Raw genomic sequence first — 16,996 nt, 5'->3', positions numbered from 1 at the left:
TTCTCTCAGTACAGTGTACTGTAGACAGTACACGTCATTTGTCTGAGCTGCTAATCAAAACGGTAACTAAAAATAAGTTTTAATAGTTTTGTTTGTAGTCGGGGAAAACCCCATTTAAATTATATGCAGACAATTTATTTGGAGTAGCTATCTGACTGGCCTTTTTCCTATTATTGATTCTCCTTTCAATTGGTGTGGATTTAAGAGCATTCTCTTCATATTAAGATAACTATCCGCCACGTCTACTGTCTGTCTATCAGCAATACACTTAAAAACTCCTACACGGTGTTTCATGCGATTTTCACCAAGGTGGAGGATAATTTTACATTTGGAGGCAATGTTCATGATTCCAGTTTCCAATTAAACTACAGAGACCTCTGTCATCAAATATTATTTATTCTGCCTAATCAAACGATCTTAGAGCCTAATTCACAAGTGAATAAAAAATGCCCCGGTCTATTTATAAAAATTAACATCATAATTATTTATTACAAAATACGAAGAAACAATTGGGTTATCGGTCAAGTCAGTCAAATACCTATTTCCTGTACAAATACTACATACCTATCTTCAATTAATCAGTACGGACTATGAAGCCGGAAATTCTGCTGCTAATTTAGGTACTTAGTTATCTACAGCAGGAGTTATTGTTTGTAATAGATATAGGTATTATTACGTGTTCTTATAGGAAAACAGGATATTACATTACACTTCGGTTTTACACGTCATAATTCAATTGTTTCTACGGGCTTTTATCTCTATAACGACACCACATTTCTCTAAATGGACGTTGTTCGATTTCTATGAACGCGATGTAGGTGGTACGAAAATTCAATAGAAATTCATCAATGAAGGGACTTGAAAAGTCACTAATTGACTTGGGGAAAGGATATAAGAAGACATTTAAGACTTATTGAATTTGTGCGTTTTGATTGAGCATCGTTCATCAATGATTTCTATAGCACAGCTATTTGAGATGAACTAAACGAGCTTGAAAACTATAGTTTAAACACACATACCTATGGATGTGTTTTTGCTAAGAGAACCTCAATAAAAACTTCACATGATACAATAAAATATCTAAGTTAGTTAATCCAGAAAAAACTCAAATTAATACTAGCAATAAAATGCAGGATTTAAACGAGTTATGCCAACATGTCTGTCGTCTGTTAATCTTGTAATTTGGCACGTGCGTCCATGATGGAATTGCGTGAAAAAACTTTATTAACATAAGTCACATAAGGTCATTATAAGACGTTTTGTTTGATTTTGTATGTGCAGTGAATAAAAAGCTTATTGGTCTATCTGGTAATGAAACTTTCTGAATATTATCACTGCTATTTATTGTAGTAATAACACGTTAGCAGACTATAGGCTGTGGAATACGAGTAAAAATAAGAATTTCTTCCTTTCTAAAAATAATAATCTTCTCAAAACAAATGTATCTTCAAGAGGATATGCTATAACGTCAACGAATTTGATTAAAAACCCGGTGAAAAAAGATAAGTCTACTATTATCTAACCGGAATCCGTCGGGAGATTACCGGCCAGATATATTATATGTATCTAGAGTACGAAGTATAAAATCCAACTACTTAGGTAATAATGAAATACCCAATTAAGTAGGAACACGGATAAGTCTGACGTAGTTTGAATACAGGAAAAAGGACCTGGGTTTGACCTCACATACGTCACGGTTGCTAGGGCTTAATCAGCAACCTTCAGCACAGTTGTTCATCACATACTTCCTCATGACATTATTTAGAGAATCGAACTAACTGGAGACGACATTGTCGTGCCTTTCCTTGTAATACCCAGTTCGTAGAAAGAGAAACTATAGTTTTGATAACCATGATAACTTTTCACGTTTATTGTATGAAGCTTCTGTCAAAAAGCGGAGGAAATGCGTCCTGTACCTGGATAAAAAAAACAATTTGGGAAATTATAGTTCCTTCACAGTGAAATAATTTTCAAATAGGTTCAGTAGATTCGGTGGTGGTAGATACACAAAAAACACAGGTAGGTACATAAATCAGTGAACTTTTTTCTGGCCCCCCTGCGCTTATTTTCGCACTTTTTACGCCTAGATATTTGTCCTCACGGCAGTTCCAGTTGGTAACACGCTCTAGGTGACATTACATGACATTACTTACCCGCAATGTTGAAGGTTACAGATGTACGCTTTTGCAAACGAATGTGAACGTGACAGTTTGCTTTGACAGTTTATTATATTGTTATTAAGACGTGCTACATGATTCCTGTTGTTTGTTCTTTTGTTTAATGTTGCGTAATTCTAATTAGGCATATTGAAGAAAGTTTTCTCAATTTCTTTTAACACGCTTAAATTAACTTCATTTGTAACTATGTATGTAAGTATGTAAGAAAATCTTGAAATCTTATTTGACCCACTCCAGGTCTTCGATTACGATGAAATTTTTAACACGATCTGAATTCTGATGACAATACATGACTAGTGTGTTTTTTTAGTTTTTTAAACTATTTTAATTATTTTTCTCCTTAAGATCTATCGAAGATATCGAGGTGACTAATAAAGGGCTAAATAAAAAAATCGTCGTCTGAATTGGAACCTGGCACAGAGTTATTTGAAAAGCCGATTTTGTACCTAAATCTAGTTAGGTAAGCTGTTTATACAACTTTGTAGGAATAACCTAGAAGTTAAAGTATCAAAGTTGAAGAGGAGCCTAACTTTTCTCGCTTCAATTTTAGAAGGGGATTTTTGTTAGTGATACAAGAAAGTCGTACGATACATTGATAAGATGATAATTATCATAAATAATTAGGTATATGGCTCTTATTATCAATTTCACGGGTGAATTAAGTCACCTTATGTGCCCTCTTATCTCCTTATTTTTTTGATTACCTATTATCAAATTATCATCTAGCGGAATGTAGTAACAGGCTTTTTGGGCGTACCTAATAAACCAAAAAATATGATATTAATTACCTAATTCGTAGATCATAAAAAAGTTTGTATAAGGGTAAATACTGAATGACATTAAATGATGTAAAAAAAATACTCATCATAACCTTAGACACGCGAAACTACGTCACACGAATATTGCCCTTCCGTAAAAAAAAAAAAACAACGTAGTTTATATCAATTTTATTATGGTGTAATAAATGATAACGTAGTTTACACAAACAACCGTAATTACTACCACTATAGTAATATTTCGTCATCTAATTGTAATTGTGGTATGTATATCTGATTTCCTGTATTATCATAACTACGTATTTTTATAACATTTTTTCGTATACATTTATTCTCTACACGTGTAAACCGTGACATTGATCAATCAATCAAAGATTAATGTTTGAGATAACTTTGGTCAGAAATAGTCGCGTTATCAGTAGAGTTGGACCTTCTAAATAGAATAGGTAGTAGGTACAAAGTGCTAACCTATAACTCCACGACGAGCTAGCATGATTTATTTACTCATGCGTGATACTGGTCAGATAGGCAGTAGCTCCATGTAGAACACTGGTACTCAGCAGTACTAGTCTCTGCAAATTATTCTGCCAAGTCTTTCTGCCAATTTCTTCCAAGTTGGCTGTACGATAATTTGGAAAATTTTTTGCAACTGATGATATTTTTTTTTCCATATATTTTTTTACTAACGATTACGAGTGCCCTTTTATGATTGACCTCTCCCGTATGTTGAGTTCCCTTTCTACTAAAACGACGTAGGAGTTCTTCCCCAATCCAGATTCTAGAATCACTTTTGTCTCGGGTAAAAACCGAGTTGTAGATTTACAAAAGTCCTTGCAATAAAGGAGTTTGAATTACACATTCACCATTGCGCCATGATTGTACAAACTGTTTAGTCAGTGTTGGAAACCACCATTTAGATGACACAAGGATTCACAGGCTTGTCCAATATTGTAGCGTTTCTGACTAATCTATATCGTGAATAATGTTTGTGATGAGTAGACAGGCCTACATAGTTACTAAGATACATTAAGTATTAACTTCAAAGGGCATCGTGGATTTTAAGAGTGCGTTTTGCTGTGTGTGACACAACTGGATAGGTAATAAGTATTAAATTAGGTCTGTTTAGTTTACTAGGAAAATAAAAAAAAAATCTATTAGCCCAAAGATATTTCAATGTGTTTATTTAACATTTTTGTATGTAGGTAAATGGTGTCACCAGGCCATTAATTTTTTTCACCTAATTTAAGATACTGAAATTGTCATTTTTTGTTAGTTCCTCAAAAGGAAAAATACTTAGGTACCTAGTTGGTATAATACCTAGTAGTGACGTAGGCAAAATTTCTAAATAATCAAAAATATGCTGCAATATTATTGTCCTGAAATGATGACAAATAATTCACGGATTCAATTCTCTCAATCGGTTTTTATTCAGGTGACTTGCAGGCAATTATTCAGTACCACATCATCTGTCCTACTTGCAAGTATTAGTAAATAACAAATAACCTGAACGAGTAGTTTAAGTTAAGGAAACTCCGCAATTCTCACCTTCCTGTGACGAAAATAACTTCTGTCGAAAACCGCAACAATTTTATTACTTAGTAAAAAGTAAGTACCTGTAACTATAAGTAAGTACATATTATAAACTCACAATTTTCCTTGTACCGGAAAATATATGTGAGTTATACGAATTGACTTCATCATAATTCCAGAAACATTAAAATTATGTGTGGCTTATCCTGTTCTGCTTAAATTCTAAGGAAAATTCAATAGGTCACTAAGCGGCAGAGCGTTTAATTTAATTATTTGCACAAAGGCAAAGGTGTGAAGTATTAGCATAGTAGCTCGGTACCTACTTATATTGTATTTCCAATCTTTATAAATAGGTAAAAATATTACCTAAGTTCTTTTATAAACAGGTATCAACACGAACTCAAAATGACCAAATATCTACTAATATCAATATCACAAAAAAACAGAAAGGTGGGCAGGTACCTACCTGCCTAGGTAGACCAAAATCTAAAGATAAAAGATTACTAGCTTATTTCGTCACTCCTTACGCAAGTCGAGAATATTCGTCATCATCACATACTTATTGGATATTTGCAGAAAAGAGTCGCAAACAATATTTGACTGTTTACAAACAAATCGTATTTCGTCTGATTGTATTTTTGCGCTCACCTTGAAATGAAATCCTACATTATCATGTAGGTTGGTAAGCTCGTTTACTTTTTTCAGAGATAAATTCTTTCGTCATTCAACCTTCTTACATACAAACCTATTTAATATTTAAGGTTTTTAAAAATCGAAATGCCACAATTTTGAAGTGAAATAAATCGTCGGGAAACGCACGATTAGGATAAGCTGCTCCTGTTAATGCCTAAACAAACAGTTCTAGTGGTGTAAACATTAGTTTTAACCCCGGAAATAGCAAGCAGCCACTAACATGTTAAGTTCACGACACACGAGTCTCGCGAGACGCTTCTTAAATCATCATCCCGTGTTTCATTGATCGGGAATGCGTGAACCCTGACTAAGTTGAGCCACTGAGCGGACAAAGGATCGCTCGAATTGCTGACTGTTGAATCATCGAGTTAACCAGACGTGTGCAAACATGAAGATCTGACGATGCATTAGCGTTATCCGCCTGACATAGCGTGCTTTGCAACAGATTGGAACATTGAAGAAGAAATTAATAGAATTCATTGAATAGTACCTATACGGAGTTGATAGGTAAAAAAAAACTTTCAGTATTGGTGAACAGGGTTGGTTTTTAGGACTATGAAAGGTCAGACAAAAAATAAGTTTTAGCTATTTATAAGTAGAGACGACACTTTAACCTGCTTTAACCTTAACTTTATTATTACGTAAAAGTCTCCCATTTCTTTTCGTCTGAGTTATTGAGCCTTTTAACTTTGAACTTTAATAAAGTTAAAAGTTTATTGTACTTACGCATATTGAATCATACAGTTGACCTATCTGCTCAGAAGAATCAGCCCGTTCTCGAGTGAGACCGAGGTCAGAAAAAATAAATAAACAATCGCAACGCGCCATTAGTGTTATGCGCGTTGCTAAGCAACGGACGATTGGCGCGAAACGTTGGCTGTTTGAAATCACCTCCTTGGCCAAGGTCAACACTTTGTAGTATGGATAAACCCTAGGAAGGGAAGTATTATTTATTAACCAAGTAGGATTGGTTGCACAAGAACATATTGCGCAATATTTAAGTTTTTTTATAAATAAAAAACCGGTTTATTTAATTTGGCAGGTTTTACCAGATCCGCTTTTAATACAATTATAATTTATTTAATTTTTAAATGTAATACCTATGTAACTAATGAGGTATTATTTTCAGACATCCGTTTCAGGCTAAAATTACCTAAATAAGTTTAATATTATGTTTTGAATTAACTGGTGTAGGTATGTACTTATAGAAAGATTTATTTCACCATACAAATTCGTGTGGATGTAATAGCAACAAGAAAAAAGTTTTAGGTAATACCTACCTAATTATTTATAAAATGACACAACAAACAAGGATTGACAAAAGGTAAAGGTACGCATTATACTAAACAAATTACTCATATTTACCACTTTGCATAAAATTGTGATAAACTGAGAATAATCTTTCCTGTAGGTACCCCTGTACAATCATACCTCAATCAATAGTTGAGTCATGAATTCATCATAAGCAGTATCCTTAATAAAATCAATGCGTAATATTATGTACTATGAGTATTTACATAATACAAAAAGATACAACAAGCCACTGTTATCCACACTAGTCTCATAGTAGTAGTCGTAAAAAAAGCCGGACATAGTAAATATTAAATTAACAACAGCATCAACATCCCAATCTGGACCATTTGTTCCTAAGTATTTAGGTAGGTAGTTGCATTCTCATTTCTTGAGTTTTTACTAAAAAAAAATAGTAGTTTCATAAGTTGACAACACTATTGGTTTTTTTTTAATTACCGCAGCGAAGGTGGTTTAAATAATTTTCTATCGAATAAAATTCTTGATCTACATTATAAGGACAGCAGTAAATACACTACCTACCTACTTAATTAAAATAAATTAATCTATTACATCGCTTAACTAAGACAAGGCGTGTAATTTAAGATAGAGGACAAACTTTGGTTACACTTCAGTGCTTAGTTTAACTATCAGACCGCGGGAACTTGACAGATATCGAATGTCCAATAGGTACCTACTTATGTCGTTCTTGTTCATGACACTCAACCATCCACCCACTTGGTAGGTTTCTTAAAACAATTAGGTATCGAAGAATGACACCAACACTACTTAGATGACGAAATAGTTTGCGGATTTTACTCTGAAGTTACGAATAAAGTTAAGGAAACGAAACATGAATTTGATCACGTATAAACTCAGTCTGAAAACTAAACAATCTTCTTTTGTTAATATAAAGTTAAGTAGGTATCTAAGCGTGACCTACCTGCCTACCGTTTTTCGTGTAAAATCAAATCAACATACCTACTTACCTACCTAAATAAAAGTTAAATTATCCTCTTATTATGATTATTAGTTTGCAAAATACCCACAAATGGATGATAAAAAATATTTGTTTGTTGTCCTTTAATGTTGTTGAATCTAAATTTAAATCTAATTAGTGCTTTGAAGGTAAATGTGTAATAAATAAATAATATTACCTGGTTCTTGTGAAAAATATTGAAACAAACGTTTGCGATTGCATTGCCAAACGTAAATGAATGGTAACAATCTTTCTCTTTCTATAAAGCGTCTGTTCAGTATGACAGAAAGAGACAGACATAGAGTTGTCGCTCCTTCAGCTATCGCGTGGCGTATTGTAGCGTACTACGCAAGCTGACGGTGTGTCGACATTGGACGTTGGATCGGTTGCCGGTCCGAGGCTTCGCGGCGAGCGTCGTCGTCAGTCTCGCAATGGCGTTAGTGAGAATAGGACGTGTGTTCGTTTAGTTTCACAACAACCCGAGCGGACACCGGCCCAAAATATTGGCCGTCTATCAGTGCATGAATTACTTGAAGATACTTCCTGTAATTCCTCACACAATAAAGCGACTTGTTCGTGACCACGGACAGTCAAATTTTGGTACGATATCCACTCAGGGCGAATCATTTCAAGGTTCGTACTTTATTCGTAATTTCCCCTTACTAAAATAACGTTACTAAATCGTGTCGATTGTCTCGTTTTGTTTCAAATTTTGTAATGTCGGTTCCGTGGATTTGTAAGTGTCACAAACGGGAAATTACTAATAAGTGGTTTTCGTTTTGTTGCAGATCATGTTCATCTCATCGTAGTTCCTTCATCGTAATTAAGTGTTTGTGTGTGTTTGTGAACTTAAGTGTAACGTGACAGTGTTAAGTGTTAGTGATGGAACCTGGATCCCCATCGTTGCTGTGGCCGCTGCGCCTGAGCAAGCCGGCGGTGACGGTGCCGGTGGCGGGCGAGGACAGTAGCAAGGCGGAGGAGCGCGCGCAGTCGCCGGTGCTGACGGACCGGCTGGCGGCGGCGCCCTCGCCCTCCAGCCCGCCGGCGCCCTCCAGCCCGGCGCCTCCTCAGCACCACTTCCAGGCGGCACTCGTCGCTGAGAAGTATCTCCTCCTAGAACAAGTTGAAGGCTCATCCCTCTGTCGGTGTGTTGACGTGCGAACGCAAGAGGAGTATGTTTGCAAGGTAAGTACTTATCTAATCTAAGTCTAATGTTGCCTTAACATTAGACATAGACTTCATTACAATGTTCTAAGACACAAGTTAAATACTGACGTAAGTGCAATGCCTCCCGGAACCGCGGCTAGTTATAGCAAACCCACCTATACATGCATAAAGATGCTGTGGAGGAGATCGAGTTTATTTGCCACAGTAAACTTGCGCTATTAATACAAACCTATAGCACTAGCTAGCTATCTGCAACTTGCTAACTTGGTTCACGAGTCCAACAACTTTATCGAGCGAACTTGCAAAAGTTTTATACAAATATAGGTACGTGCCTACGTAGGTAGTTATTTAGATATTCACTTAACATCTATTTATGTTATCCGTTTAAACGAGACCGGTATTTTATGAGATGCAAACATTCAATGTTACATTACGAGTTTGCAAACATTCCTATAAAACTCCTTTATCTTATTAGTGCTGGCATGTAGGTACATTTTTCAAAATTCGAATTGCCAAAGAGAACAATCTGTATTTCTCGCGACGCGGCTAGGATGCGTAACGTGCGCGTGTCGAAATTGTGTCGGGTTTCATCAGGCGTTGCGTGGCTTTGTTTGATTGATATAGTGCGTAATCTCTTGTAGTTCGACCTCTTAGTACACAAATCTAATTAGCTAGTCAGTTTGTAAAACACCTGCTCCCCTTTGTAAACTTGAATCACGTATTACGCCCTGGCCTCGCTTAAGAATAATATTTGACTAATACAAACAAAACGCAAAACATCATATTGGTATAATTACTCACAATGGCAATATCTAGCAAAATATTTATTAAAGGGTTCTCACTATCCCACGGGATTGGACCCCATGTAGAGATAGGCCGAGTACTCAATAATATGCCCACATGTCGTGTCCCTTCAATTCAATTAGTAAACTTTACCAATTTTAACCATTAGTGACTTCTGACAGCTAGTTTTATTTAGCAATATATTTCATCACATGTATCTAAAAACATTAGCCTTGTTATTAATAAATGTAGTATCACCCCAAGAAAAGATCATTTGAATCATAAACATTACATTGTATGTATTTCTTAATCACGGCTGGCTATTAGTACCTAACTCTAATGGCTCGGCTTTGAGCACATAATTCGTTAATTAATGTTCAATAGTAGTTTTTTCACGAGTCTCGCGTGCATTGTTCATAGCATCTTGTTCAAAGCCGATGTCATAGTTTATATGTCATGGCCCCGCGCGCTGCTCGATCGCACTTGTAGGCCACAGCCATCGCCGTTTTTACAATGTCATGTGTCGACTTTCGCAATCGATAACCTAACAATAACGGCAATTATAACGCTAACAACACGCTAATTGTTGCATTACACTAGCCGAGCTAGCGCGCGCCTCACAACTTATAATTAGGCGGAGCTAACATTCCAAACATATTCATTTTTAGTTTGAACTGGCTTATCCTTATTGGCTTTTGTGAATCACTACTCAAGCCATAGAAACTAGTTTGAAAACTCGTTCTACGTAACGAATTTTGAGCCTAGGCTGGTTACTAGTAATTTTAGGCAATACAGGATACATAGGAGTACTAACAAAGGCCTATACGAGTATTGTCAAGGCACAGAATAGGCACTTCCCTCGTGAGAACTTGGCAAGGTTATAGTGTGGCAACGTTATCGTTGCTAAACGTCGAGCGTATTTACAACACCGAGTATTGCCGACACGACTGCCACGTTTGTTTCACATTCATCATGTGTGATACCGTCTCACTGTATTTGTTTTTAAAAAAACGTAAATTACCATCCTTTATTGATACTTCTAATGGTAACGTCACATGTGATCGCATCAGGTCGAGTCAAAAATAGGCTTGACCTTCTCATTGACATTGTGAAATAGACGATTTGATAACGCGCCGATCGCCGAATGTCATAGCGAGGCTAGAGGCCCCCCTCCTTTCGCCCCCCCCCCCACTGAATAACAGTACGAGTGGCATTAGCATCGAAGCGCTTATACATTGCTGCTTTAACAGGTCCATTAATACGAGTCTAGCAAACATAAGCTGTATCAAGAATTGAGTAGTCCGATCGAATCATATCTTAAGAGTGAATGCAATCAATCTGCAAACAATCGCGACGTATGTACGGTAATCTGCTATTGTAATTTAGCCTAGAACGGATGAAGGCTTGCGAATTTGTTATGCTCCTTAAACATAAACAACTTGACTTAGATTGATACAATAGAACAGGAAATACATCTATATGCTCCTTTATATTATGTATAGAGTACTTTGCCATTGTAATTGGATTGATTTAGAGCTAGGTTATCCCTAATGGGAGAGTCAAAGCCGAATGTAGCCACATAGCTGTTGAGTGCGTTTTACAAATATTTTGCAATAGATATACATACCTTGTGATTATACAAATATTGATAACAGCTAAGTAGGTTAGCTCCCGTAAAATACGTTCGATGTCAAATATTATCAAGTGTTCTGTCAACATTGCGAATTCTTATCAGTACCTCGTGTTTTCGCAAACATAGTCCACAAATGGGTCATGTTTTATTTTCGTACAACGCCCAACATTAATAGAAATCGAAAAAGCGACGTCGTGTCTAGGGTGACTACGCTGAAATAACCAACAAACTATTTATACTGTACACAAGTCCAAAAAGAAATGGTTTGACGCACGCGACGTGATTCATCATTCGTGAGTCGGGAAATCAGATTTGGAATTTGCGTTCACAATGTCGTTGACATTTGGTGAGCGATCGCACTGAGCACTGTGTTCACAAGCACACACGGATAGGTGCAATCGCTCATTCCAAAATAACTGTACCATTCCATGTAGTCGACGCGCTAGCGGTTCTAGAAAGCTTACCGTTGCCGACAACTCTTGCCTATTCGCTATTGAAAAATGTTATTGCAACAATTATCTTGTCTTTTTCGTTTGATTTCTACTTTGTCGTCACCCAAGAATTCTGTTTGAAGTCGACCGGGCTAGATTTGCAAAAGGAGGGTTAGCTTGCCTCTATTCACTAAATGTTTCAACCTCGTTATTCACATTAGACTAAGCCCTTTTAAATCATGGTCGCTTTGAAATAGGACCCCTTTGAATTTAACGTGGACGGGAATTTCAGTGACGCATATGTTTTTAACATATCAGTTAAGTATATTCGTTTGCTTGTATATTGCTGGTAACGAATATTCGCTTTAAAATAGGCAGCACTAAATATAAAGTAGTTACGCTTAGACATTGGAATTGATTAAACAATAAACTAGAGGAGAGGTGACACGCGACGGTAGCTAGGTCAACGATAAAGGAAAATAGCAACGACCCCAATAACGATACGTCATTCATTGAATAATGCAAGGAGTCGGCCGGATTTAGAGGAAACGTATATTTTTTTCCCGGAAAGCACCTTCAAATCAATACTAACGACAATCGTAAAGCGACTGCACATTAAGAGAACATTGCTAGGGTTTTTTCACAAAACTAGTTTGTGGAATCGGTGTGTTAATGTTAACGTTGTCCTTTAGGTGGTGTCACGAGACTGCAGCAGCTTACTCCAAGCCCACTATCGGCTTGATGGCCATCCGCACGTCAACCCCATACACGAAGTCCTAGTCGGAGATAAGAGGGTGTACCTAATATTCCCGCGGTCGCACTCCGACCTCCACTCATATGTGAGGGCGAGGAAACGGCTAAGGGAACACGAAGCTCGCAGACTGTTCAGACAAATGGCAGAAACAGTGGCCGCGTGTCACGAACAAGGCATCGTTTTGCGGGATCTTAAGCTGAGAAAATTTGTCTTCGCCGATCCTCAAAGGTGAGTCTTCTTTAACTTTACTGTGTAAACCAATGTACATGAAAATATTTACGCCAGTTTAGTCGGCCACATTGTCAGTCGCGAAATGTTATCACTAACTAAACAAAATGCCCAATGCAACGTTTCCATAGCAACTGTTATCAAGACGATCGACCCGCTTCAAATTGATCGATCGGTAACTTCCTTGGTATTTTTTACTGCCTACGCCCACTATAAAGATCGATCGTGAGAAAACAGATGAGTTAATAAAAAGGTCGGAAGGGAAACGGAAATGCTCTTTGTATTTAAGTAGCGCCTCGTTTCCTCCATGAGTCAATCGCCTTGTGTTACTGCTATAAACTGTTATCAAGTCGTTCATTATGACGATTCTCATGCGCTATGTGTCGCACTAGAAATGTTAGTTGTCGTTGTCTACAAACTGAAGTAGATATTGCAGGCACGTTGCGCCATTGGCGCCAAACACTTCTACTTTAAGATATCAGACACCTCATGTCTATGCTTAATCATCCGTATGACGAACACGTTAAAGCTTACTCACAACAACTATTGAAAAAGTTGTAAAATTTAAAAGGACAGCAATCGTACAATAGGATTACTCAACGCATTTATTAATTACGCCGGTCTCGCGGCGGCCGGTAGGAACCAGCGGATTTTCAAACTTTTGAAATGTTATCTGGCCTCCATTGTTGCGAATATCTCCGGCAATGCTAGCGGCTCAAGGCGAACGGTGTCATTGCTGCGTACAATACTGCGCGCGCCGCAATCGGGTCAAGGGTCCGCGGCAATGCGCTTGCGCACCGCCCGCAACGTGTGGTTTCAACGTTGCGAGTACGGCACCCCTTTTGACCCCTATGTAATTCTTAATCATCATACGGGTACCTGCCCTCATCCGATCAGGTGATCCTGAGAAATACCATAAGAAAAAGCAAATATTTTTTATGCACCCCTAACGCGTATTTTACCGACCACATTCCAAAAGGATTTCAAATGAATTCTATTCACCTGCCCGTATCCTTACCCTCGGTATTTGCCCTGTTAATAAGATTCATTTATTAGATGTTTTATTTTGATCAGATAGCATCTAAAAACTTTATTGTACCTACTTCATCCAGCCTTTTATTAAATTCGTAAGTTTTGTGTAAGTCAGAATCCCGTCTATTGTAGTTATAATTCTCTCGGACCCCTCATCCCACATCGGGGGCAACAGCCAACCTTTTGTGTATTGGATTATCTTTCGCGTCCTCTCTGAGACAATATTCAGTACGCCCACCCGAACTTGAAAGTTTGCCGTGATGGTTTCACTGACCTTTGGGCTCGTCCCTAGTGACATTCACGTCGCGAATCCGAATATGCCTTTGACGTGACCGCCCAGCCGCAGACATGTTCGAAACGCAATATAAGCCCCAAACACGAATAAAACGAACTCTATCTGCGTATTTGCGCAACAGTATTAATTCAGTCCGCTTTTGAGTGGACAGACAGACAGTGGAAAAGGTAAAATTTAATACTCTTTTCAGCGTCGCGTCATCAAAGCGAGTGTTGTCAAAAGCGCCTGCTCGCAATGCGGAACGGGAAGCACCGCGACCGTACCTCTAATGTAAAAACTTTTGCTTTACCCTTTACGTAATAGCAGAGTACGCTGCGACTTGAGAAGCCTTTTCCGAACTTGCCTCTCAAAGCCGGAATGTTTTACTTTTGGTTATTACACAGAACCTCTAAACAGTAGCTAAAGATAAACTTTTACCGCACCGACCGTCTGGAATGTTTTAATGTTAATTCGGCAAAAACGTACAGATAACTCATTGAATAGCAAAATTGCAATTGCGTCGATAATGTCCGCTGGCATGGCGTGTACAAAAGACTCTAGTTATTGGGCAAACGGGACGCGCTGGCTCGCTGGCGTCTGTTTCGTCTGACCGTTAATATAAATTAAGCAGGATATTGCAGATGTGTTTCCAGTTTTGCCATGTGCCGGTGTTGGAGCGGAAATATCGCTTTTTGTTCTACTTAATGATAACGGACCTTTGCGTGTAGGTCAAGCAGGTAGACAGCTGTTTTAGCAATCTGTGACCAGAGGGTCTCGTTCACTTAATGACCATGTGTGCCACTTCTTCTCAGACAACATCCTTTATACTAATTTAAAGTATCTGATTATTCAGATGGTCAAACGAACCCCTATTAACATAATCGGGCAGCTGACCTTGTCCACCCCTAATAAATTCTAATGATTGCACATGTCGCGGCGGTCACTATTCCCCAGCTGTTGTTTGCAATCGTGAGAATAGTGTATCGGTGAAGGTGCAACTTGAGCAAGTGTCCCGCCCTTCGACCTCGGTTCTCACGTCTCGGTGCGATATAAAGGCACCCCTGATTATAAATTCGAGTCATCCGGCGGGACGCGGACGCCACGATCAACATCCCGCGATACCGCCGTCGTCCCGTCTCAAAGGTAAACAAGAACATTAATATTGATTCCGTACTCTCTTTGACGCTTTGAAGTGGATTTTCTTAACACTCGCCCGTAGTTTTTCTTGTCCTTTGAAAGATGAAAACAAATTCTGTGCTCTCCTTTGAGATTTAAATTACAAAATAAAATGCAGAGATTTTAAATGAGAGGAATTAAAGAAAAACCTCTAAATACAGGAAACAGGGTAGCATCTAAATAAACATGAATCAAATTAAAATGAAAAATAGATATGTATCATCGAAGCCCGCCAACGCGTTACTGAAATGCAAACAGATACATCTGTTGGGGTTGATTCAACTTTCTCTACTATCATATGCTACAATAGATAACAAATGAGATGTTCGTGTGTAACTAGAAACTATCAAGAGAAATCTCGGGCGGTATATCCGGGCGCAGGCCTTGGGGGAGGAAAACGAGGTCGCCACGATAGCGCAGGTAGCGAGATCCTCACGCCCTACGACAACACGCACGCATTCTACGTCACACGTCAAATTATTGTGACGACACGTCATTAATATCAGCATACTTCCAGGAAGGATGTCTTCAACCCATCATAATAACAGAACATCAACGACAAATGTTGTATAAAAATAAATCAGCTCGCTGGTGACATCACGGACCTGACGACGGAAAGCCGGATGTTTGATTGTAAACTACCTTTATACGAATAATGCATTCTTAATTTTGGCATTGCCGACAGGATATACAAGGCGGAAACATATTCACGTGACGAAAATAGCCATTGTCCGCAAGAAGTCTCTAAAAAGCTAATTTGTTTCGCAAGTGTTGTTGTATAGCATTAGTTAAATCTCATAACGCCAGACAGCCCGGAGCCTATTTTCGGTCGGCAAACGACGACTTGGTCCTTTGTAAATAACTTCAGGTACAAAAATTGTCCCAAGCTCATTGTTCGGGAGCATCCCGATCGCTCCGGCAAATATAATAACTTCGTCGAACGATTCCAGGTAAAGAAACACTAGTCACTTTTTTTTGCGTAACACGGTGCGCGGAAGATGGATCGGATGATCGAATGTATAGCAAACAATGATGTCGACCCAAAGGCATTCGATTACGCAAGTTCATATTTGCCGTCTACATGATACGCCTTTATATCCACAATCCACATGGATGAGTTACATCTGGCCAATAGCTACTTTCCTAACTGGATGATACAGACACATCATGTCTCGAAGGCGACTCTTGTTTCGCCACTAATATAGCTGGCTGGCGAATTCGCACGTCTGTCGTGTTTAACGGGACGGGATATTTACGGTGCGGCCAGAGCCGGCGGATGTGCCAAATTGGTCCGCGATAGACGGCCGCCTCGCCACCCGGCAGACGCCGCTGCGTCGCATGCCGGCCCGGCCACCGCCTCACAACATTTCCTTCCAAATCTGTATCTAATTTGCGACCCATGCATGTTATTACTGCACCGGCACGCAACCGCTCTACAATAAAAAAGATGTGCAACTCAACCCAAATAACGCCTCGAGGTAGTTGCCGATATCTCAGCAGCGCGAGCGTGGTCGATCAGCGCGTGTACCTGCGCGCCTACGCTGACTATTTTGAAAACGTTTTGAAACAGAGTTGCTAAAGCTTCGTGGTGCAAGAGACCTCCACATTACAGCGCTGTATTTGCATAATACTGGGCGCTCAGTAATATAACCATACGTCAGTTTCGCTAGTTGTATAACTTTTGGTGCAGTTGTACTTTACCATTATTGTCTAGTTTGCGTAACGGACCTTTTATTTCACTAAATGTCTGACTGTGCAGTGCGTAGTTGGCACTCTCTACTGGTATTTTTCGCGCGGGTGTGGCCGCTGGCCACTCGTGTTAGATAAACGAGCGCGCATCGAGTGCTAATTTGTACGGCGTGAATCAGGCGTGCCGGAATTCAAGCGCACTGTTGGTTCTTGTTTTGGGGCGTTTATTCGCGGCCTCGATCGCGACTAGCGCGCGCGGCGTGGTGAGGTCGCGCGCAACTGTGCCAATGTCGCGTGGCCGACGCCGCCGCCGACGCCGCCTCCTCGATCGTGCGGAACTGATGCCACTGCAGCGGTTCAAAAATTCTGATGCCACATCGAGCC

General features: G+C 39.0%; 1 protein-coding gene across 1 annotated transcript in view; it reads left to right on the top strand.

The window, feature by feature from the left end:
* Positions 1-7,834: 7,834 nt before the first annotated feature.
* The window catches only part of LOC110371032 (tribbles homolog 2), a 33,271-nt gene continuing 24,109 nt past the window's right edge, over positions 7,835-16,996 (top strand). The window contains exons 1-3 of the mRNA XM_021327106.3: positions 7,835-8,078; positions 8,234-8,630; positions 12,152-12,441. Of these exons, the coding sequence (XP_021182781.1) occupies positions 8,328-8,630; positions 12,152-12,441 (593 nt within the window). The 5' untranslated portion in view covers positions 7,835-8,078; positions 8,234-8,327. The remainder of the gene's footprint in view (positions 8,079-8,233; positions 8,631-12,151; positions 12,442-16,996) is intronic.

This window comes from Helicoverpa armigera, chromosome 6 (assembly GCF_030705265.1).
Source record: "Helicoverpa armigera isolate CAAS_96S chromosome 6, ASM3070526v1, whole genome shotgun sequence".
NCBI classification, from domain to species: Eukaryota; Metazoa; Arthropoda; class Insecta; order Lepidoptera; family Noctuidae; genus Helicoverpa; species Helicoverpa armigera.
Note: the sequence above shows the minus strand (reverse complement) of the source record. Positions and strands in the feature narration are given on the sequence as shown.